We start from the raw sequence: 22,794 nt of genomic DNA on the forward strand, positions 1-22,794 counted from the left end.
ATTTATATTATATTTTTAAATTGTATATTATTTAAGGCCCCACAGGTCCATCTTTACACATCCTGGGCATTTGGAGAATATATGTCCAATTTTGCCCAACACTCCCAGCCTTAGAGAAGATTGGATTGCACAGATTAAAAACAAAATGGTAAGAAAAGGCACAGATCTGCTGATTTCTGTGCAAATTCTGAGGTGCACTTATCCCAGGGACTGAGCAATAACTACTTTTTGCCTTCACTATACCCTAGGCTGTGTGCTTGTCCTGCTGTTCTCTGAAGGAGCCTGCTGTAGTATTCAGAGCACCAGCATGTAGTGCAGGGTTTAGGCAGGCTTTTTTGCTTTTGGAGGCATGTCCACCGTATGGATTTCTGTTCTCATACATCTGCAGCAGTGCAAACATACAGATAGATGTCCTGCACTGATGATCTACTTTTTATTGCCTCAGATTTACATCAAAAATTTCACCATGTTCTAGATTTGCATTTTGAGTTGCTTTCTTGGCATGGGAGTCCCTTAGAATTTTGATTTACACTGAAAAGTTCCTGATAAAAAGTGTAGTTTTTTTGATATTGAAAGCAATTATTGCATTCCAGTTATGATTCTTGAGGTGGGGCCATACTGCTTAAAGGAAAACTACCCCACTTGCATATGGCAAATCAGCTAAATGAGCAAAACCTCTACTGAAGTATCTGTCACTCTGTCAAACTGGTAATTTGGTTATTTGACCATTTCCCTGGGTATTTGAGAAGAGCTAAGCAGGAGACGTGGTTGTGAGACAAGGCAGATGGCATCATAAATACATAATGGAAATGAAGCCAAGCTCCAAGATGGGAGGGTTTGGGGATGGATGGTAATGGTCTGTCTCAATCCAAACCCCTGGAGAGCTGCAGAGCCCTCGGTGTATTCCCCAGCTCCCACCTTCTTCCCGGCAGCCCGAGGCACCATCCTGCAGCTGGGGAACAATGGCCCAGATCCGCTTTCACACCACAGCTGGGGACACACAGGCTGCTTGTGTGTGACAGGGGAATAATGAATTCCAATTCGCTTTCTCTTCTGGTGTAGGGTCAGGAAGGCAAAGTTTCCTAGTCTGAAAAACAGAGGGAAGAGAGGAGAAGGGTTTAGTTGCTTATTTGAATAAATTACATCGATGTTTAATTTTTTTAAACACTGTAAGAACTTTGATATGAAATGTTTTTTCAAACAAGAGCTAAAAAAGTAGCTCAGTCAGTGAAAACTCAGCATTTCACCTCTCTGCTGTTTTTCCTCTGCTTTTTTTGAATAGGATTTAGCTCCCAAAGATCATGCTCCTTTGTGCCCACCAGCTGGCAGGAGGTGAGGCAGGAAATGCCTGTTTGTCTGTGTTTCCTTGGCATGGTGCTTCTCACCTCCCTTCCTCCCTCAAAATGAGAACTATTTTTATGGCACTGACAAAACAGGATGGTGCAGCAGTTAGACAGAAACCAGTACAGGAGCTCCCAACAGAAGCTGTCTGTGAGACGCTTGGCACATGTGGAGGTCATGTTTCTTTTCACTTTTTTTCCATTTCTTTTTTCCTCTGTTCTTTTCTTTTTGTCATTTTGCTGCCCTTTTTTTTTTTTTTTTTTTTTTCATTCCTTTCTTTTTAGTTAGCAGTTTCCATGGAGAACCCCACTGAAATCAGGGTTTGTTATGCACAGAAGCTCTTGAGATGGCATCCATCCCACCTGTGGTGTGTTGTAGCACTATCAGGTGGTTTCCCAAATTATCCCTAAATGCGGTGTAGGGGCACTGTAGGGAAGAGCAGATCGAAATCTTGAGCTGGGCAGGTTAGAGAGCAGGAAACACCATGGCAGACACAGCCTAGCAGTGGGGAGAAGAGCTGCTCCCAAACTCTTTCATCAAACAGGTCAAGGGTTCAGGACATGCAGCTGCTCCAAATGTAGCAGCACTAACCCAAAGTGCAGCAGAGGAAGCCATTTGAACTGTAGCTGCTCCAGTCAGTTGGCCTTTTGCCCTCAAAACCTGGGATCCCAATAAAACCCTGTCATGGTTGGGTCCCCAGCTGGGTGGTGTTTGCAGCTGCTGGTGACCAACATGGGATTTATCAGTGTGGAATCAGCTGTGACCTGTTCATTCCTCGGCTGATAAACTCAGTAAGCTCCATGTGTTTGGTCAAATTCTCCATGTGTGTTCTGCTCCTTGGGCCAGAGCCTGCACAGGCAAGTGGGGGCTGGATGAAATATCCACTGAATTTGATAGATCTGTCCTGTACACAGGGTGGTCACAAGTACTTGTGTGCCTTAAAATCCATGTGAGATCAGTGTACTCTGCAGTGGGAACTGTCTGCATTGTTCTTAATGCATCTTGAAAGTGGAAAATGTGGGCTTTTGGCTTACTTTATGACTCAAGAAGTGTGAATCAGCTAACTAACTAATGAAAAACTGAAATTTTGCATGGTATTTTAAGATGAAAAGTGTTGCAAATACTCGTGCATTTCCTGCTAATTCAATGGTAGCATTGCTGCATGTGAATGAGCCATTGAGGGCATCTTTGAACTCTCTGTTCACAAATTTTGGACATTCATCTACTCCTTACCCGGGCAAATCCTGGTGGCTTCAGTAGGAGCAGGGTTTGCCTGAGGAAGTTAATTTAGGTGCTTGGTGAAGACACACCTGAACAGGCAGATTTTGTTTTCATACGTCAGTAAGAGCTTGTCTTGGTTTTTATAAATTATTGGCTCTTTATTTGGTTTTGGGTAAATTAAATTATTATCTAAATGTATTGGATTTGGGGGGTTTGGGGTTATTTTCTTTTTAAATTGCAGTTTTCTATTAAGGGCAAACTTTTCCTAAAGTCTCACTGGCTCACCCAGAAGAACTTTGCCTGTACTGATAGAATCCCAGCTGGAAGGGAGGCAGGTGCTGGGATGTGGTGGTGTAGAGCAGCAGGAGCTTTGGGGAAATGGGGCTGGGAGTACTCTTCAGGCTCTTGGTGCTGCATGTTACCAGATCCTGCTCACAGCCTGATGTATTTTGTGCAGAGTAGAAAGAACTGTGTAAATGAGCGCTTAGAATGACTCTATGAGACATATTGAATTTTATGCTGCAGCTGGAGAAACTTATCCTTAATTGAAGCTGTGGGCAAGTGTATGTCATTTTTGATTAAACATTTTCCCTCACCCCTCTACCCCCCACCCCAACCAGAACCCTTTGTGGAGTCAGATTGTTGCTGTAGCTTTGTGAACCCCTCTCTTCTAATGTTTATCAAGTGCTGAAAAGAGACATTTAAAGACTATTTAAAATGTGGAAAAATTGCTTCCCAATATTTTTGACAGAGAGAGACTGAGAACACACAGCATTGAATCATCAGGAAAATTGAAGATTTCCCCTGAGCAACATTGGGATTTTACAGCAGAGGACTTGAAAGACCTTGGAGAAATTGGACGAGGCGCTTATGGTTCTGTCAACAAAATGGTCCACAAACCAAGTGGGCAAATTATGGCAGTTAAAGTAGGTGATGCCCATCCTTACATTTGTACTTCAGTCGTTGGGATGCAGTGTGATGGAGAATTAAGGTTCTTCCATCTAGCACCCATTTACTGCTCTGTTCTATTTATTTCTGGTGTAAAGGCTGCTGTTTGCTGAAAATTCAGTGTATAATGGGCATGTTTTCAGGTGATTTGTGAAGTTCTCCTAATTGCTATGCCCTTTTCAAAATGTCTGTCAGGAACCTGCTGTTCTGAGGGGATCACACATCTCTGGAGACTGATGATGGGGCATGGGCCTTTCACCTCTGGGTCACTGGTTCAGGTACAGCCTAGGCTGGTGGTGGTAGGCACAGGGTGACATCTCATAGCTTCTTGGTGTCTTTTGTAAAATAAGGTAATGGCTTAAAATTAGCTGTTGATGTCAGCATGTGCCATGGTGTGGCCTTGCCAGGGAGGAGCTGGAATGGAGTGGATGTCTTCTAGGGAATGTTTTGCTCTTGCTGATGTGTGATGGAGTGTCTGCTTTGTGCTTACCATGTCAGACTGTCCTGGAGGTGGAAAGTATAGCGGGTTTCTTGACTGTCCATTTTCTGCTTTATGCTACCCAAAACCTCACCTTAGAACTAGGAACAGCCTGCTCTCCCAGCTGGGCAATAATTACCTGTCTTGCCACAGTAGTGCTGCTCCCTTGGCATCTTGGAGGAGCTGCTTGTCCATGGAGGTGGGCAGCAGCTGTTCTCTGTCTCTCTGGTCCTTTCCTTTGCTCACTGCAGGTTGCTAATGACATCTGTCTTTTAACTCTGTCAATGATACCAAATCTAAGTGCTCTCATGGCTCCCAGGAAAAAGCAGAAGTGAGCTTTACAGGAGTCTGTTGCTGTCTTTTCCAACTTTCTGTCTTCTTTGGAATATTCTCTGATCCAATTTGGAAACATTTGCCCCTGCTGGTCTCACATACCAGGCAGACATATCTCAGCCCTAGCTCCAGCTGCTCTGAATATAATTCCTACCTTTCTCTAGTGTGTCAGGTTACTGGAGTAACCCTCATCCTTTGATCTTCTCCAGTAAATACTGACTTCCTCACCAGTGGTGGGATCACTGGTTAGGTCTCTTTAGTGTTTCTGATCACCATACAGTGCTGTTTCAAGCTGGATTGGAATCCCTAAAAGTCTCCAGTGGAGCTAGAGGTTGCCTGTAGCTAAAGGCTGTTTTTTTCCAGTTGCCTTTGGTAGAACTCACAGGTGTAGTTTGCAGGCGACAGGTTGGAAAACACTGGTGTAGTTAAATGATTCCTGGACACCTGCACCTTCTCAGACTCAGGGTGTGTGACCTGGGTACCTGTAGTTTTGCTAGAGGTGTGAAGGGGACACACCCCCAGAGCTGAGTGCCTGTTTTCTGGAGCTCTGCAGTGGCTACAGCCGTGCAGAGAACAGCACTTTGTTGGTTTAGCTTGTGTCAGGGAGAAGATGTGTCTGCTGGCACAGGGAGTCTCTTGTCCCACACTGTTTGCACAAGGACTTTTCAGCACCCTGGGTGAGCCTTGTCACTGTTGAGGGCCTGTGCTGCAGGTACAGCCATGTGGGAGGCAGGAGGCACCAGTTCTGTGTCCTTGAAGCACACGATTGGAAATGGCATAGTGCAGCATGTTGAGCTGGCTTTCCCAAGGGATGAGGTGTGTTCTGAGCCTTGGGGGCTCACTTTTGAAGAAGTAAATCCAATTTGTTTACAGTGACTAAATGGAGAAATGTTAAAGTTGTGGGCTGGGCTGGTGCCACCTTCTTTTCTCTGTCCCTGTTTCTTTTTTGGGTGAGCATGGCTGGGCCTGCTGGGGAAGAAAGGTTGGAGGGTTTGGGCAACAACATCATTTCTAGAACAGTAATGGTAAGTGACTGTTCTGTTTGTCCCAGTGGGGAGGAAACACAAAATTGAGCAAAGACCTGTGGGTGGAACAGTCAGTGAGGCCTCCAAGGCAGCAGCAGCATTCCCCAGACTGGATGGTGCAGTTCTTTGAGATGAGGTTTCAAGATGGGGCTAAGCTTGGGCTAGTTCATCCCACACTCCTCAGATTTTCTTTTCTCAGCCTCCTGATGCTTTTGGGGCAGCCGTGGTTGTGCATTAATCTTCTGCTCCTCCACTATCTTAATCTGTCTGTGCTGGGAACTGTTCCCCTCCTGCTCTCTTTCTCTCAAGCTTTGTGGTCTCAACCATGAAACTGTTGCCTTCAGCCACGTGTTCTCCTTCAGCATAGAGCTCTTCCGTAAGAGAAGTTTGAGAAGGGAAATGATGTTTTGTGAAAAAGTGTCAGTTTAGTGAGGTCTTGGCTGTCATCTCCATGGTATCTGCAGCTCTGGTGTGGCACCATGCTGGGGACAGGTGACAGGATCCCCTCACAGCTGGACTGTGGAGCCAGTGTCTGGTTATTTGGGTGCTTCCCCAAAAGCAGCACCAGTGCAGCAGGCCAAGCGAAGGACATTCAGCACAAGGAAACAGCTTTATGGAAGCTGCATGCCAAAAGCTGGCTGTTCTGTACTGCTCACTAGATACAGAGAAAACTGATACAGGGGCCTGTCCCAGCTGCTCCCCCATCCTTCACCACTCCCCAAATCTCCACTACCGTTGCTGCAAATTCCCAGCACAGTTAGGAAATTCCTACCCCACTTCTGGAAGGGCTGTGTCCTGTTTGCAGCTACCATGACCAGGCTTGTCACCCCATTCTGCCACAAGGAGATTCAAATCCTTCTTGTTCTGCAATTGTGCAGCTTGAAACATTGCTCATTTCTCCTTGCTGGAATCTTCCTCTGGCTGAAGGCAGCTCCTGCTGTGCCAGGCCAGCTGGGCACCTCTGGTCACTCATCCTGCTCCCCTCAAAGGGTGTGGCTGCCAGAGTGTGTCTTCAAATCCTGTTCCTAGCTCCCTTCTCTTGCTTTTGGTAGCCTGTCCTGCTTTTGCCCAAGGAGCAGTTCCTTGAAGCTTCCCAAGCTTTCCCCTGCTTGGAGTGTGTGGCATCAGTGCCACAGGGCACATGGGCTCCTGTGCCCCCAGGGCTCCCCCAGCACAGCCTTTTTTTGCTGCTCATCCAGTTTTTCTTACCACCAAAGGAAAATCGTTCCCGAGGGCTGAAATATCACCAAAATAACTTGAGATCTGCAGATGGGAGACACTGTTTTCTTTCATTTTTTCCTTTAACTCATTTTGGTCTGTCAGCCCATGGGTCCTGGCAGATGCAATCCTGGCACCTTTAATGAGTCTCCTCAGCATGGGCAGGGCTGCCAGGCCCTGGGTGAGTCAGGCTTTTCATGTCTGCTCCAGTCAGTAGAAAAGGAGGAAAATGAGCCTGAAATGAGCCTCGTTCTGTCGCTGGCTAAAACCACTGCAGCAAAGTTTCAGCTGGTGATGCATGGCTGGGATGATGAGTTCTTGTCCTCAGTCCTGCTCCTCTCTCTCCTTTAGCCTTGGTCATTCTCTGTGAATACTGCTTTTCAATGACAAAAAAGACGTTATGAATACTCCTTTCAATGACAAAAGGACATTCTGAATCTCTTTGGGAATAGGCTGAAGGCTAGAGTGGGCTGCAGAAGCAGCAACCTGGTCCTCCTGTTGCTGCCACCTGCAATTGTTTGTGCACCCCTTATGCTTTCTGCCATAGAGAGCTGTTACCCAGAGCTATCCAGGAGGAGGGGGAGAGGATGAAGAAATGAGGGATCCAGCTCAAGAGGATTTGTGTTCAAGGCCTTCTCATTTTTGCCCCTAGAAAATGTTGCATTATGTTTTCCTAATCTTCCAAATTTTTATTTACAAATAAAAACCAATCCTTTCATTCTTTAGGTCGCTTCTTTTCAGATCTTCCTGCAGATGCCCTTTTTTGCTCTGGGTCAACTGCCTTCACAGTCTTCCTGTCACTGAAAATACCCTTTTCATTTTCTGAAGGATTTTTTGGCACATGAGGTCAAGACTTTTCCAGGTGTGAAAGAGAACAGCCCAGTTTTGTCCAGTGCCAGGTCTGGCTATGCAAACCAATAAATGCAAGGCCAGTTTGTATGCTGAATCCTCACCTTGTCAGGTTTCTCTTCCTAGCTCATTTTCCTGGGAGAAATCTCTTTTCCTGGCTGGTGTGTGTCTGCTGCACCAGCTCTTTGTGATCTTGCCTGGTCAGGCTTCCAGTTCTACCTCCACTATCCTTTGATTTTGCTTCTGGTTTCTTGTTTTTGTGTTAGTCTGGTTTTTACCAGTCTGTGGCAGTCTATAAATGACTTGTGACCATTGTCCTGGGCTTCCCACTCTGCAGAGAGCCCTGGTTCCTCCTCAGGATCTGCTCCAATGCTGTCCTGGTTTTGTCTGAGAGGTTCCACACTATGTGCAATTCTCCAGCCCTTTTTGTATTTGTCCTCCAGCATCACCATGTGGTGTTGTCCCAGCTGCTTCAGGGACTGTGCCTCTTGTTCTGTGAGGATACCACAAATTACAGGCACATAGAGAAGCCCCATTTATTTGGATGAAATGTTTTTGTGGGAAACTTGCCCAGCTTCTGGGGGCTGTAATTTCTGTCCTGAGGTTGCCTTCTGGCCCTGGTGATAGTTCACACAGAAAGGATGGTTTAAAAGATCCCTGGAATATGAATTTAAAATAATAGCCCAAACTGGAATGAAAAATGGGGAGCATTCTTCCAGTTGGAGCAGGATGCTCTACTTTGCACTGAAATACTGTACATGGTGTGGGTTTTATTAGCCAGGCTACTTCACAGTGCCTCTGGAAGGCTGGGAAAGCTGCTTGTTTGAAAAGTTCATAAAATAAATAAGAACGTATTTAACCTTTGATGTGTTGGGTGGCTCCTGTGCTGGTCAGGAGCCTAAACACAGCAGTGGTGTCCTGAGCATCTGGTGTTCCTGGCAGTAATGTCTGAGCCTCAGGCTCAGGCAGATCTCCACCTGCTTCTCACCGCTTCTGCCCTGCAGCAGGGAACACCTTGGACATCTGGGGTTCATCCTCAGCAGCTTCTCCCAGTTTTGTTTCAACCAGTTCAGCTGGCTGAGAAATACATCACCAAGAGACGAGTGGAGTGGTTTGGTTGACCTTTGAGCTCCTTATCATGGCCCAGTGGAAGCATCTTGCACTTCCTTTTCATTGAATTATTTTTCTGTCAGGAATGGTTACAGTTGGGTAGAGTAACCTGGCTGAGGGAGAGGGTGGTGTTTGTCCACAGTGTTCAGTTTTCCCCCACCTCAAAAGAAAATGATTTTTCAGCTGTAGGCCAGAATTTTCTGTGTCTTCCAATATCCTCAGCCTTGGCTGACTTAGTCCCACTGCAGTATTGCCTAGTTCAGCCTCCAGTTACAGTGTCCTTAGCCATTGTGCTGGTTTCCTGTTTTCTCTTTGGTTTAGCAATATTTTTGATGTGCTGCACTTGTTCTCTAAACTTGTCCTAAGGAAATCAAAAGCATTTTTAAGATCGGTTGGGTAATTGGTGGTCTCAAACCCATGGGCTCATAAGAGATCCCTCTTTTTCCTGGGGAAGCCAGAAAGCCATGGAGCTGTTTCTTGTTCTCAGCACAGTGTCTGCTGTACATCATTTTGGTAGTCAGTGCTTGTTCTCTCACCCACAGCTTCAAACCAGAAGTTCCTGTCTGACTTCCTCAGGTTTCTCCATGACAGTCTCACAGCTGAAGGAGGCTGCTAAGTATCAAATGCCCCTGAGAGCAGAAATTTAACATTTGTTTATACCTCCATCCTTTCCTGGATGCCTGATCACCCATAAAAGTCCATCAGATTTAGTCCATACATTAGTATATTTAGCTCCATCTGGGGGCAAATTTCTCTGTCCATATGACTTCTGAAGAGAAGTCTTGGGATTTTATTTCCAAACCATCATTGTAATTCTTCACACATTTGAGTGACACCTTCAGAATTTTTTGTTTAAGCCATTTGTTTAGGTCTGCTGGCTGAGAGCTGGGGAAACCAGTGTTCCCAGTCCTGCTGGTAGGGTAGTTGAGGGTGGATGAGTAAGAGCATAAAAGGAATGTGAGGTAGAGTTAGAGCCTCATCACAGGAGGTGGGAAACTAGTTGTGATCTGCTTCAGTCAGCAGTAAATGGGGAGGATAAGTATTCCCATCCCCAGCAGTGACTGGGCAAACCCTCTTTTTGCCACCTAAATCCCTCCCATCCCGTGGAAGGACTGCTTCTCCCATGGCACTGCCAGGCACTGCTGTGCTGAGCTTTCTGCTGAGGACACAGCTGAGCCTCGTGCTCAGGACAGTTCTGGATTGTCTCACAGCTCAAGGAGTTCAGTTTCGGCTTAGTGTTTATGGCTTTTTTTTTTTTTTCCTTTCTTTTTTTAGATTTTTTTTTTTTCAACCAGTCACTTCTCACTGCACCTGAATCTTTCTGTGTGCATATTGGGCTGGATAATATCTCTTCTGTTTTGGGTCAGGTTTCTGGAATCTGCCTGGTTTTTCGGTTTCAGAGTGGCACAGTCCACAGCACAGACTGTGCTTTTGCTGTTGATGCTACTCAGAGCATGGCTTCAGAGCTCTTCTTCCTGGTGTTGGAAGGCTTTGTCCTAACCTGTGTTTGAATAAAAAGGGCTGGAGAATTTTCTTCTAGAGGATTTGACAGTTTAAATTGGAGGCCAACAAGGAATTGTTAAAAAGGAGACTCCGTAAACTTTTACTACAAATCCCCATTTTTCCATCTGTGGCTAGTTTGGCCGTGGGGTCACTTATCAGTGACTGCCTGCAGGAAGGTGACTGGGCTGAGATCTGCAAGGCCTGGAGTGAAGTCAGCCTCTGTCCATCCCTGTCTGAAATGCAGCTAATGCCTTCAAGCAGCTTCCTCACCTTTTGTCTTCCTTCCCTGCCATATCCCATGCTCTTGGGGAGTGTGTCTGTGGGAGCTGCTGCAGTGCTTTGCACTATGCCTTGGGTTTCGATAGCAGGCTGTATCATGGCTCATGTGCTGTTTGGCTAGTGACTGCTGTTGACTCTCCTCACCTTCCCTGTTCTGCTGCTGAACTGGGAGTGCTGGGCTGCAGCAGGCTCCCTGGCACACTGCAGCTGAACACAGCCACCTTGTCCAGCCTGGGCTGACCCTGTCTGTGTGCTGTACTGCATGCTGCTCCTCAGAGTTCTCTCTTTCTCTTGACTTTGCCAGTCTCCAGCACTGTTGTATGAGTCCTCCCAATCTTGTATCATGGCATTCCTTTCGCTGCCTGGAGCAGTATTTGTTGTAGTGTCCACGTTGGTTTTCTGAAGCTGTCTTCTGCCCTGTAGCTGACCCAACTGTCTGTGCTCTGGGTCCTCTGCCAGCCCTTTCTTCCTGGGGAGCTTGTGTTTGAGGAGAGGAGTGTTTGGGTTCAGTGTTGTTCTGGAGTGCCATTAAAATCACCTCCACCATACAGCGTTTATTTCACATGGTGTTGGAGGAGTAACAGCAGAGGAGGAATGTCAGAGGTGGGAGGAGATGCTTTCAGGAGAAGCTGTGGATTTTGAGGAGAATGCTGTGGGGTTGGCTGTGACAGGATTGTGCAGGTGCAAGGGGAATGCAGAGCAGGGCTGGGACAAGGTCATCATTCTCAGATGACCAGTAAAGAGGCTTTTTAGAGACAGACATGGAGTGGGCACAGAAGGAGAATACAAGTTAGAGTATGGAGAAAAGCTCCTTCCTCACCAGAGGGGATATTTTCAGTGTGGGCTGTGTCTCAGTGAGAGGCTGAACTATTTGCCATAGGTCTCACCACGGTGGCTTTGGCATCCATCACCTTCTGTGGGGATCAGAGCAGTGGCATTTCCATTTCACACAGTGCTGCTGGTGTGTCCCTTGGACAGAGACATTCACTCTGCTTGGCCTTCAGCCTCTCGGGGGGATTTTAGAGCTTTGTGCAGTGAGGGCACAAGAGCAGGAAATAGCCAGTGGTTGTCTGAACTTGTGTGACACAGACCTGAACCAGTGACCTGGAGGTGAAGTGTTTTAGTTCTGTTCCTGGCCCATTGAGCTGCTTCTTGCTCTGTTGGTGACACAGAACCCCACCTGCTCAGCACATCACGGGTATTACAGACTGTGGGTGCTGGGCAAGTCTCCTGACAGGTCCCCAAGAACTCTAGAATTCACAGGGTGGGAAAAGGGCAATATAAACGTATTATTTACTGGTCAAGGCCAAACTAGAGATACTAGAACATTAAGAACAAGTGGTTAACCAAAATACCAGGATACACTACAGGTAAGGAAAATTACAGTGTTGATGCTGTCCTTGTTTTGTATGAGTCAGCACAAAATAAGTCCTAAAGTACATAATGGTGCACTGTTTCACATGTGGTGCTATGGACATTTATGTCCAGCATTGAAAGTACCTTCATTCGCCTGGCCTGTGCTGGCTGACTGTGTGGTCCTGATGCCACCAGCAGTTGCCCACAGGGCCACAGTATTGATGAAATGGGTGCTAATATCTTGCAAATTTTTTCCGCAAGCTTGAATAATTTTGCTTTCTTGGATACCCATGTAGTTTTTGTCCTTGAGGATGGTCCTGGCTACCTCTGTTGCTTTGGACTTCTTGCCAGATATTTTTTCTGGTTTTTTTTTTTTAATGTTCTTTTCAACGTGAGTCACAGCTTCAGGATCACAATTTCTTCGCTTGTGATTCAGAGAATGTATTAATTAGTGCAAGATGTTAAATATATCTGTAAAATCACATGAAAAACTAGATGGTCATCTCCATCCTTCATTTACCAGTTTCATGTTTGAAAATGCACAGTTTTCTGTTTTCAAATGTTCAGTGTTTTTTTCAAGCCCAAATAAAACTTCTGGTAATATACAGTGTATATATGATGTATAGTGTGTGTATACATATATATCTCTGTGTACACATGGGGAGTGTATCTCTGTAAAATATCTTTTGCACAGTGTTGATGTTCCCTCAGCCAGTACTAGATAAAGGATTGTTTTATGAGGAGAGCTCACAGGACTGCTGCCCATCATTAGCATTACCAGAGAAATGTGTCCCTTGGGTTATGTAGCAGTCCCTCCACCCCAGCCATGGTGGAGGCTGTGGAAGGAACCTTTTTGGCTTCTGTGCTTAGAAATATTAAACATAATGTTCCTTGGTTAAATTTCAAACCAGTCTTCAAGCCCTGTCTAACATGGCTGAGAACTGTGTGGGAATTTGTTTTGAAATGAAAGCCTGGATGTGGTGTTTTGCTGTATTTTTCAGTGAAATTTCAGCTCTTTAATTTCTTCCTGACATTTCATCTGAAAACGTTGATACTTATACGAGGACTGAGGGTTTTATAGTCTGATTAAACAGCTTTGTAAGGGTTCAGTGACATTTCTTATTTGAGAGCATTGCTTAATTCTCTAGAGTGTTATTGAGCATGTTTGGAGGACTGCCTGCTCTGCTTGGGTTTGGGGTCCTGGTCTCCACCAGCAGGGCTGAGGATACAATAATGGCATGGAAGTGATGAAGTCTCTGCCACTCTTCCTCTTTCAGAGAATTCGGTCGACAGTGGATGAAAAGGAACAGAAGCAGCTTCTGATGGACCTTGATGTAGTGATGAGAAGCAGTGACTGCCCGTATATTGTTCAGTTTTATGGCGCGCTCTTCAGAGAGGTGGGCACCCCAAATTTGCTTCACTTGCAGCAGAGTTTGGGTTTTACCTTGTTTTTCTCTTTGTAATTTCAAACTCGTGCTAAGGAGGAGAAAATTGGTTCTTGTTAGGTTTCTTGGTTCTTTGCTTTTACTCAAGGGTGTTTAGCCAGGAGACCCAGGTGTCTGAGCACTTCTGAGCAAGCAGTTGGTGCCTTTGCAGCAGGAGTTTTGGAGAAGATGGATGTTTAAACCTGACTGTTTTTCCTTCCTTCTGCAGTTCTTCCGCAGGCTTGGATTATCCCTGCTCCTGTAATTGCTCTGTTGTTGAAACTGCCACAGTATAGGGGGACAGACATGGAACCCCTGCCTGTTTTCTATTCCTTCAGCACAAATCCAGTATCTCTACTCAAAGAAAGAAGGGCTAGAGACCTAAGGGCTGCTGGTGGTTTTTGGGATTATCAGGCATAACAGCCTGTGCAGAGTCTTGTGGGGTTTTACTGGAAAACTTTTAGTGAGAGGTCAGTGTTGTAAGTAAAACCCAAACTTGTCTGAATATTCAGTTCCTGCATCTAGAGAGTCTCCCTCTGTAATTTTGCCAGGTCACTCCTCTGGCTTTAAGTCTCATTCTCTAAAATAAGTATAATAATACTTCCTTTTCCCATGCTCTGCTTTTTCTGATCTTTTTGAACACAGAGACAGTTTTGGCCAGCAGGCATTGTCCATGTTCACACAGTACAAGCTCCTACCATGTCTGGAGCCCCAGCTTGGCTGGAATTTTCCAGCTTTGCTGAGATAAAGGTGACAAGGCTGTCAGCTGGTGTGAGAAAAGGTCTGTGGACAAAACATTGTCTTGCCAGATGCTGATGAGCAACATGCTCAAAGCTGTGCAAGCCTCTCACCTCCCTTCAGCTCTGGGTACATCCCAGGATGTAAATGTAAATACATAAACAATATAAAAACTTACCTCGATGAGCACCCAGATGCCAGCTTGGCTGCACTCTTTGTCATGTTCAAAAATCTCATCATCCTGCAGCCAGGCAGGGCTCCCAGGGCTCCTTGCATGCTCTCTCTGGGAAGGGTTTCATTGGATCTGTCTAATCCTCCAGTCTGCATATCAGATCTGTTCTCAGATAACTGTAAAATATCCTGGTCACTGCTGCACCATCCCCTGGGGTATAAGAGCTCATGGGACATTGCTAAAGACCCAAACTCACAAGAAATGTGCAGCAAACTATATAAAACAAAGCTCTTTGTTCCAGCATTTCAAGGTGAAAAGTAAGGAAGTCCTTTTGGGATTACCTGCTCTGAGCTGGGATTCAGGTTCTCTGGCTATGGATGGAGTGACTGATGAGAAATCTTCTTTGCCTGCTCCTAAAAGGTGAAAGACTTCCATGTGAGCCTCTTTTCAGGAGTTTAATACACTGAATAGGCATCTTGTGCAGTCAGAGGGTTGGCAGGATCTGAGCAGCTCCAGGAGAAGCAGCAGGGCAGCTGGCACCAAGGGAAGGCAGGCAGTCTTCCACAACAGGGACTGTTTGATGTGGAGAGGCAGAGCTAAGCTCTGAGGTCCTGACAGTTTGGGAATACTAAACCAAACTGGACAAAATTATGCAAGGTCTTACTCTGTAACCAGGCAAGTGTCCCAGCTTGCAGTCAGGCAAGTAGCTGTGAACACAAATTCCTGTGGCAGCCTCTGTGAATACCAGCAGTTTGATTTAAAAAGGCAGAAAATACTACACAAAACCTTCTGTAGTTGTATTTTTTCTTGCTTGTTCTCCTTTTTGGGATAGGGAGAGCCTTCTCTGGGTCCTGCTTGATCTACTTGAAATGATCTTGCTGATCATGCTCATGTGTTTCCTCTCAAGGCTGTTCTTGACAGATGAGGGAGGAAAAAACCAAGTTGGTTGGCAGGGGTTCTGCAAACACTCTCCTTGAGTCTCCCCTTGTGAGAAAAGAGGAGCTGTGGGTCTTTTTCGGTCTGAGAAAAAATATGATCTTCTTTTCTTGCCTGTCTGCTTTAGAGCTTTCGAGCTGCTCTGGTTTGAAACAGTATCTGTAAAGCAGGGAATGTTTGGCTAGTTACCATGACCACACTAGTGGCTCTTCAAAGTACCTGTTCTGATTGTGTTTCTTTCTAAGAGGGGAAGAGGAAAGGAACCTTATCTGACTTGGAATCTCAGGGATGACTCCTACACAGTACAACTTTAAACCAACACAGCCAAGTTTAAACCAACAAGTTCAAAACTTGATAAGATTATTCAATGAAAAATTCATTGCAAGTTGCAGAGCATGCCTAGGAAGCTGGGTAAATCAGCCCATGGGGAACTTCTGCTGGCAGGAGAGAAGAGCTGGGATGGATGTGTTGGTAGCACAGTGCTGGGCTGGTGTGAATTGCTGACATAGCCGTGCTCAGTTGTTTGATCTCTTTGCTGTTGATGCACCTCACAGTTTTTATGGAAATCCTTGACTGTGCTGCCATTCTTCAGCACATCTGTCCCTGTTGTCAGTCCCTGGTCTGTAGGCAAAGTGTCTTGTGTGCTATGTAAATATATAGTGGTGGTGGTGACATTTGTGAGTCTCTCTCACTGGTGTAGCTGCAACTTGCATAACGAGCTGGCTGCCCCTGCAGTGAGCAGATGTGATAAACCTTCAGCATTTGCATCCTGGAGTTATGGGTGTTGGCAGAGACCTCTGAGGTCACCTCTTCTAACCCCCATGATCCTGTGGGGCCACTTGATCAGGATTGTGTCCGAAGAACTTTTGAATCCCTTCAGGGATGGAGTCTCCACAGTCTCCTGGGGCAACCTGTGCCAGGGATTAATCACCCTCACAAAAAGTGCTTCTTCATGTTCAGAGGGAACCTCCTGAGTATCAGGTTTGTGCCCTGCTCATGTTGCTCAGCACCACTGAGAGAGCCTGGCTCCATCCCCTGTGCAACTTCCCCTCAGGTTGGTGAGACTCCCCTGAAGCTTCTCCAGGCTGAACAGTCCTGGCTTTCTCAGCCTTTGCCATGGGGAAGATGCTCCTGTTCCTCTGTCATCTTAGCTGCCCTTTGCTGGAGTCTCTCTTGTCGTGGGGAGCCCAGCTCTGCTCACAGCACTCCAGATGTGGCCTCACCATTGCTGGATCGAGGGGAAGGATCACCTTCCTCCACCTGCTGGTGATGCTTTGCCTCATGCTATGATCTTTCAGCCCAGCAAAGATGCATTGTTGGTTCATGTTCAGGTTAATGTCCACCTGGACCCACAGGCATTTCCTGGTGAGCTGCACTCCAGATAAATGACACCTTTGTGATCTTCTCCCCTGACAATGGGAGTTCTCTGCTGAAGCATCTCCATTGCCTGTGGAGTGTCTTTTGCGCCTGTCCTGGACAGGGATGTTTTGAATTAAATGCACAGGGTGTTCCTGGACATTTTTTGGAATGTCTACAAGATGTGCATTAGCATCTGGTAATCTAATACCCAATGAAGAGTAAAATACATTCTTTGGAAGAATACCTCTAACAAGAAGAGAAAAATAAAGCACTTCTTTTTGTCATTTTATCATCGGAAATCAACCTGACCTAAGAGGCAGAATTTGAAGTGAAACTTCCATTGGGGTGGTCCTGTCCTCACAGTTCACAATGGAGTAGGACTTGCCCATGTACATCAGCACTTCTTGGTATTTGGTCAGGAAGACAGCTGAGTCCTCATTGTCCAGCCAGAAAAAATTCCTTTTTCTTCCCATTAAAAATCACAAGTTTGCCAACAAGTCCCAGGAAGATTAAGCCTGTAGAGTTTCAGATCTTGCCACTAGCCTTAAGGATGCTGCACAGTAGTGGAAAAGGCCTATTATCTTTTCCTATTGATGTTGCTGACATGAATTCATGTAGGCCAGTTAGGTTTTTATATTACCAGATCAATAAATGCCCCCATTCAGGAGTTCTGTATGGCATCTACTTCAGGAGATAAGTAAACCAGGTCTTTCCTTGAGTGCTTTTGATCATAAAAGGGAGGAGGGGTTTTATGCTTAAAAATCACCATTGGACAGAAATTTGTTGTACTTATTTGAGGTTTCAGTACCATACCCATCCCAACCTGTGATGCAGAGTACACATGAAGTCTTTATGATGATAATGGCTCTGCTCAAGTGTTGTTCACTTGGTTTGTTTTTCTCTCCAAACACCAGCTATTGTAACTGGGCAATGGAAGCCACTCACAATACTGGTGCAGTTGGACATAAATACAAGGCTGCAGGTGCTCAGTGGTATTCTGGCTCTCTAGAACCAGTCCAGTCCCCCACACTCTCAGTACAATAGCCCAGGAATATAGTCCTGTCCCAATTTTGTAATAAATACGATCAAAACAGAAACAGTTTTTGAATGATCCTGTGGCCAGTAAAACTAGTCCATGAGAGAGAGGCTGCTCTCACTGCTGACAGCTCTTAAAGCTTTGATGGGCTTCCAGTCTCACTTGATTTATGCACATCACTGGCTCTGGAGCCACATTGCTTGCCCTGAGCTACTCTCCATCATATGGAAGTGCTTCATCTCCAATTTGCCTTTATTACTAGGGTGGAAAAAAAATTCTACAGGTGTTGCCCAATTTCATTTCTGTAGTTTAAATCTGAACAGTTCCTTAGCCAACTTCCTCCATAGCCAATGTGCAGTCTGTTGCAGCCCAGGTTCACCTTTTTCCAGATCTCCTGAAGTGTGCTGGCCATGCCCTCGTCCTGCTGTGCTGCTCTGGCCTCTTGTGATGTCCCTGCTTCTCTATCTGTCACAGCACTTACTATGTCTTAAGCTTTTTTGGGGTGAACTGAGTTTTCTGGGCTCAGGCTTGTAGCAGCCCTTGAGTGGATGACATCAACTCCTGCTCTGCCTTGAGCTGATGTGAAAAGCCTGATGCCAAATGAGTAGTGTGAGCTGGAGCTGCCTGTGGCTGTAAACCAAAGTCTTCTTCCCCAGGCAGGCAGCCCTTGCTGGCAAAGCAGCTCCCCTCTTCTGGGTGTTCCACTGTGCCTGCAGCCTTCTGGAGAGCAAAACTGTGTATGAGGCTTGGATTCAACTGGGTTCAAGCATCTGAACTGTAATGTCAGGTGTGAGCTGGGCTGGTAAATGCCTCTGCTGTGAACGGGAGCAAGTCTTTCATTGCTAAAACTAATCAAGCTGAATTCCATCCTTTCTATTGAATGCATGTTGCTGTTAATGTATTTCATAGGGTTCAGTGGATCTCTGTATTCTCTCTGGATTTGTATTTCTCAGTTTTTATCTCAACAGTAACATCAATTCTTTTCTTTTTCCAGGGTGACTGTTGGATCTGTATGGAGCTCATGTCTACCTCGTTTGATAAGTTTTACAAATATGTATATAGTGTATTAGATGATGTTATTCCAGAAGAAATCTTAGGCAAAATCACTTTAGCTGTGAGTATTTTGTTAAACCTTTTTGTTGAAGATAATTGAAAAGTTCAGATCCTTGTTCAGATCACACTCCCTGTGAAAAGCTGGTTGGTCTCTGGAGCAGAATTGCTGCTGCTGTTTGCACCACACTGGGAGTGGTTCTTCAGGGTGCTCATGACTTCTCTGCAGTATGCAGCATGGTGCAAAAGGAGGTCCTGGGGTCAGTAATCAGTTCATGAACAGACCTCAGGACCAGCTTCCTGCTCAGTCTGCTTGAATGTGAGCACCAGCAGCACAGGCATCAGCCCAGACCAGAGAAGCTTCTGGCAGTCTTGTGCAAAGGCTCCCAAAAGCACTGGAGAACCTGGCTGATGTTTTCTTGATATAACCTGGAAGTTCTGGCCTAATGAAAAGCCAGGTAATTGAAACAGTTGTGACCTGCTGAAAAAAACACAGTGTAGGGCTTGAAATAAGTTATTGCTCAGGATAATTAACAGCAGAGATTGTTCTGGCTCCACCCCTTGCTCCCCTCTCCCAGAGTGGGATCTTTGCAGGTCACAGGGGATGTGTGTTCATTTCAGCCCATACCCTCTCTTATATCACCTTCTGTTTGCAAAAGAGGTTCAGAGAAAAATGCTTTTATTATGTGGCATATTAAGACATTGATATCTCCGTGTATTAAATGCTTTTTACCCTTGTTCTTGGAGTTCCAAAAATTTAATAATCACAGGACTCTTTACAGCATCTGCTTATTTTTCATCTATTTTTCTTCCCTAGACTGTGAAAGCACTAAACCACTTAAAAGAAAACTTGAAAATCATTCACAGAGGTGAGTTCTTCATATCTTTTTTTTAAGTTCATGCCTTTTCTTCTTGTCTGTTGAAATAACTGCAAGACTTGTCAGCGACTTTTGGGTCACTCAGTGTAAGCACAGCAGCTGTACCGCCACGAGTCTGAGTGCAGGTTTTGAACAAGTGTCCCAGTGCCTGTTCTGTTGCCCCTTCAGCTTGTGCTTTTTCCATGCAAGTGTGATTTCAGGGTGGTTGGGCATCTGCTTCTGCCTTTGGGCACGTGGCATCTCCGGGGCTGGCTCCATCCCCTCGTGCTCCCCGGCAGGATCCAGCGCCGAGGGTGACGGTGACGGCGCAGCACTGCCGGCCTCGATCCTCTGCAGCTGCTCCGCTTGAAATTGAAACCTCCAGCCGTGACTTACTGGTTTAAATTTCTTTCCCCTGCAGACATCAAACCTTCCAATATTCTTCTGGACAGAAATGGTAATATTAAACTCTGTGACTTTGGCATTAGCGGACAGCTCGTGGACTCCATTGCCAAAACGCGGGATGCAGGGTGCCGGCCGTACATGGCGGTGAGTGGGATGAGCCCTGGGCTCCGTGGGAATCTCACCCTCCCTGTTATCAGCCTGTTTCCTGGGGGATGAACACCCCTTTCCTGGATGAAACTGAGCTCTGGATTGAGCACTGCTGTGGCAGTGTCATCCAGGCTGTGGCAAAGTGACCAGATTCCTGGGTTTTTGCTGGGTTCTTCTGCTGCTGCCAGGGTTGTGGTGTTGGAGTGGAGAGGAGCTCTGTGCCTTCCAGCAGCTCCAAAACAGCATTATTGCCCAGGGGAGCAGGGCTGTCAGAGTGTGGGTTTGTTTTGGTCTGCAAGAAATCCATTTGCTCTGGTAAGATTATGTCACAGGAGTTATTGCAGAGCAGAATTACAGTGATTTTTGTAAACCACTTTAATTCCAAAGTGTGCCAGAACTTCATTCCAGGAGAATGTGATTCTGGAGAGCAGCAGTAGCAGAGCAGCTGTGTGGAAATTGCTGGGGCTGAGTCGTGGCTCCTGGGAGTCTGTCCTGCGAGTTTGCTGCCCTCCCCCTCCCAGAGAGAAAAGCTGTAGTGGTGATTTTGGAAGCTGTCTGAGTATTTTAAACACTTTATTGCTTCAAGGTGCTTTGAAAATGCATCTCTGTTCTCACATGAGCTGAGGGTACCTTGTGCAGGGAGTTGTGTGCGTGCTGCTGTTCATATAACTTCAATTTTAGTGCCTGTCTTTAATTTTTGTTACATATTTATGTCTCTGTATGCTGAAAAATACTGTTTTCTGAGCTCTTTTCATCTACCACCAAGTAGAAAAAAGGAAAATATCTCCCATTTGGCCCTGGCCATGGCTCTCAGATGGCTTTTCTCTGACTGTGGTATCCAAGGCAAAACCTGTCTGCCCTAACTCTGATCTGTATTTGAGCCATGGGTAGGTGGTTAACTCTCCTCAGGCTGTTTGTGTGATTGTGCCCTGACAGTTTCTGATATGTCTGTAAATAGCTGCAGTGCTTCCTTCCCCATGGGATATGGGTGGGTTAGTGCTTCCACAGCCCTTTGGTTTTCCTTTTTCCTGTCTGTCTGTCTGTCCACACTGTGCACTGTCTGTGCACTCTTGTGATTTGTGCAGCTCCATCAGCAGCTCCAGACTTGGGTGGACTCTTAAATGAGCAAAAGTGTTGCAGTTCAGTTTGTGTTTTTCAGAGCCTTGGCAGGGCACAGGGTTTGTGGGGCAGCCAGCAGCTGGCAAGTGATGTGGGAGATGATTGGCCTCTTCCCTCTGCAGCCTCAGTGACTCCTTTCCAAGTACATGAGCATTTCCACATACCAGGGGGCCTGGGAAATGGGGAGATGTCCCCAGTGTGCAGGCACATCATCTGTCAGCTAGTTCTTCAGACCAGCAGAGGCTGATGTCTGAAGGGATGCTGTGATCAAACTGGGTAATACCTGGGAAAGAGTCAGGCTGTCACACTCTCAAAAGGCAAATAGTATTTTTTTAGTGTAAAATAGGCCAAGAATAGTAGCTCTGTTCAGCCAGGGAGGCTCTGCTTAGGGCTGCTGGATGCTTCTCCCTGATGACAGTGCCATGTTTTGCAAGGCGCACCAACCCCATGGCACTTGCCCCCTTAGGAAGCTGGTCCCCATGTAGCTGTTGGTAACAGTGGCACTGGATGTCAGCCAGTCTGGCTGTGAGTGCTCTGAGGAGGCAGCAGGAGCCATTGTCCAGCTGCCAAGCAAGTGCTGTGTGCTTGAACCAAAAATTGTTGGAGCTGTCAGAGCGAGCGGCGCCTCAGCCTTGGAGCTGCAGTGCTGAGAGGTTGTTTTGCTTTTGGCTTTCAGTTCCCCTGCAATTGTTACAGTGAGCAAAGGCCTGTAAGTGTTGGTACCTCGTGTTCTCTGAAGGAAAGAAAGGCAGGACTGAGTTCCCAGGCAGCTGCTGTCCCCTGGAGCAGCCTGGGCTGTTCTAATCCCTCCTCATGTGTCTTGTGCTGGTGCTAGCGCTGGGGTTTGCTCCACTGAGCTGCCACAGCCTTCACTCAGCAGTGGGTGCTCCTGGCCAGCCCTGCATCCTGTCTCAGGGCTGCACCCTGTGGTCCCTGCCTTGTCTCTGCCTGTGTGGATGCTGCTGGGAGTGGTCTCTGTGTGCCACGCTGGAGCTGGTGGCCTTTGTGACATTTCTGTTTTCTGCCTTCTAAATGCCCCAGTGAACCCAGTGCCTGTCAGAGAGGAAGGGTGAGATTGGAAGTGCTTGGTTTAGGGAGAGGCAGACCCAGCCAGCGTGAGGATGGATGCCCTGCCCTGCCCTGCCCTGCCCTGCTTCTTTAAGACCTCCAGGAATCACCTCCACCCTTGGTCACTCAGATCCTTTTCCCATGTCAGCTTGGAGCCTCTGGCTACAAACTGTGACTTCTCACTTCTCCCTGGTGAAGGTGGACAGTGGCTGCTGGCACTGCTGTTAGGGTCAGCTGGATGTCTTGTGTTCAGGTGGTTCAAGCTATGTATGCTGTGTTTGTATAGCTGGGGTTTGGAAGAGAGCAAGATCTGTGGTGCCCACTGCTCGTTTTTCAGTCAAGATATGGTGCTTGGGTGGACACTGAACAGGAGAAACCTCATGGCACCCTTCTCTGCATCCAAACTCTGTCCCTTCATCCCATCAGCACATCCAGAGATGGATCTCCACCTCAGCCATTTCCTTTCCTGCTTGCACTTGGCATCAGAAGGACACCTGGCCTGAGCCAGGCTTTGTCTGCAGCCCTTGCTCTAGGTCCCCAGAGTGTGACATGGTGACTCTTCCTTCCTTGGTGTTAATTGCTCCCATGTGATCTACATGGAAAATTCTTAGCATTCTTCCTGCTCTGTATTTAGATGGGACTTATTTTGGTCCATCCTGCTTTCCCTTTAACTGTGCCACCATGGTGTAGGGCCAGATCCCTGCTGCTCTGCTGGGTCACAGGAGCAGGGTGCCCCTCCTGGGTGCTCTGTCTCACCAGTGCCACCCATCCCACCAGTCCCTTTGAGCAGTTTGGCCCTGCCCAGAGCAGCTGCTCCCCATG

The 22,794-nt window shown here is 46.6% G+C and overlaps 1 protein-coding gene across 2 annotated transcripts in view; it reads left to right on the forward strand.

Annotated features, from left to right (window-relative positions):
- Window positions 1-22,794, forward strand: part of MAP2K4 (mitogen-activated protein kinase kinase 4) — a 66,354-nt gene that overhangs the window by 39,066 nt on the left and 4,494 nt on the right. For both annotated transcript variants that reach the window (XM_066332138.1, XM_066332139.1), the window contains 5 exons: window positions 3,314-3,488; window positions 12,939-13,058; window positions 18,321-18,440; window positions 19,194-19,245; window positions 19,655-19,782. In XM_066332138.1, the coding sequence (XP_066188235.1) occupies window positions 3,314-3,488; window positions 12,939-13,058; window positions 18,321-18,440; window positions 19,194-19,245; window positions 19,655-19,782 (595 nt within the window). The remainder of the gene's footprint in view (window positions 1-3,313; window positions 3,489-12,938; window positions 13,059-18,320; window positions 18,441-19,193; window positions 19,246-19,654; window positions 19,783-22,794) is intronic.

The sequence above is a fragment of the Sylvia atricapilla genome, chromosome 18, assembly GCF_009819655.1.
Source record: "Sylvia atricapilla isolate bSylAtr1 chromosome 18, bSylAtr1.pri, whole genome shotgun sequence".
NCBI classification, from domain to species: domain Eukaryota; kingdom Metazoa; phylum Chordata; class Aves; order Passeriformes; family Sylviidae; genus Sylvia; species Sylvia atricapilla.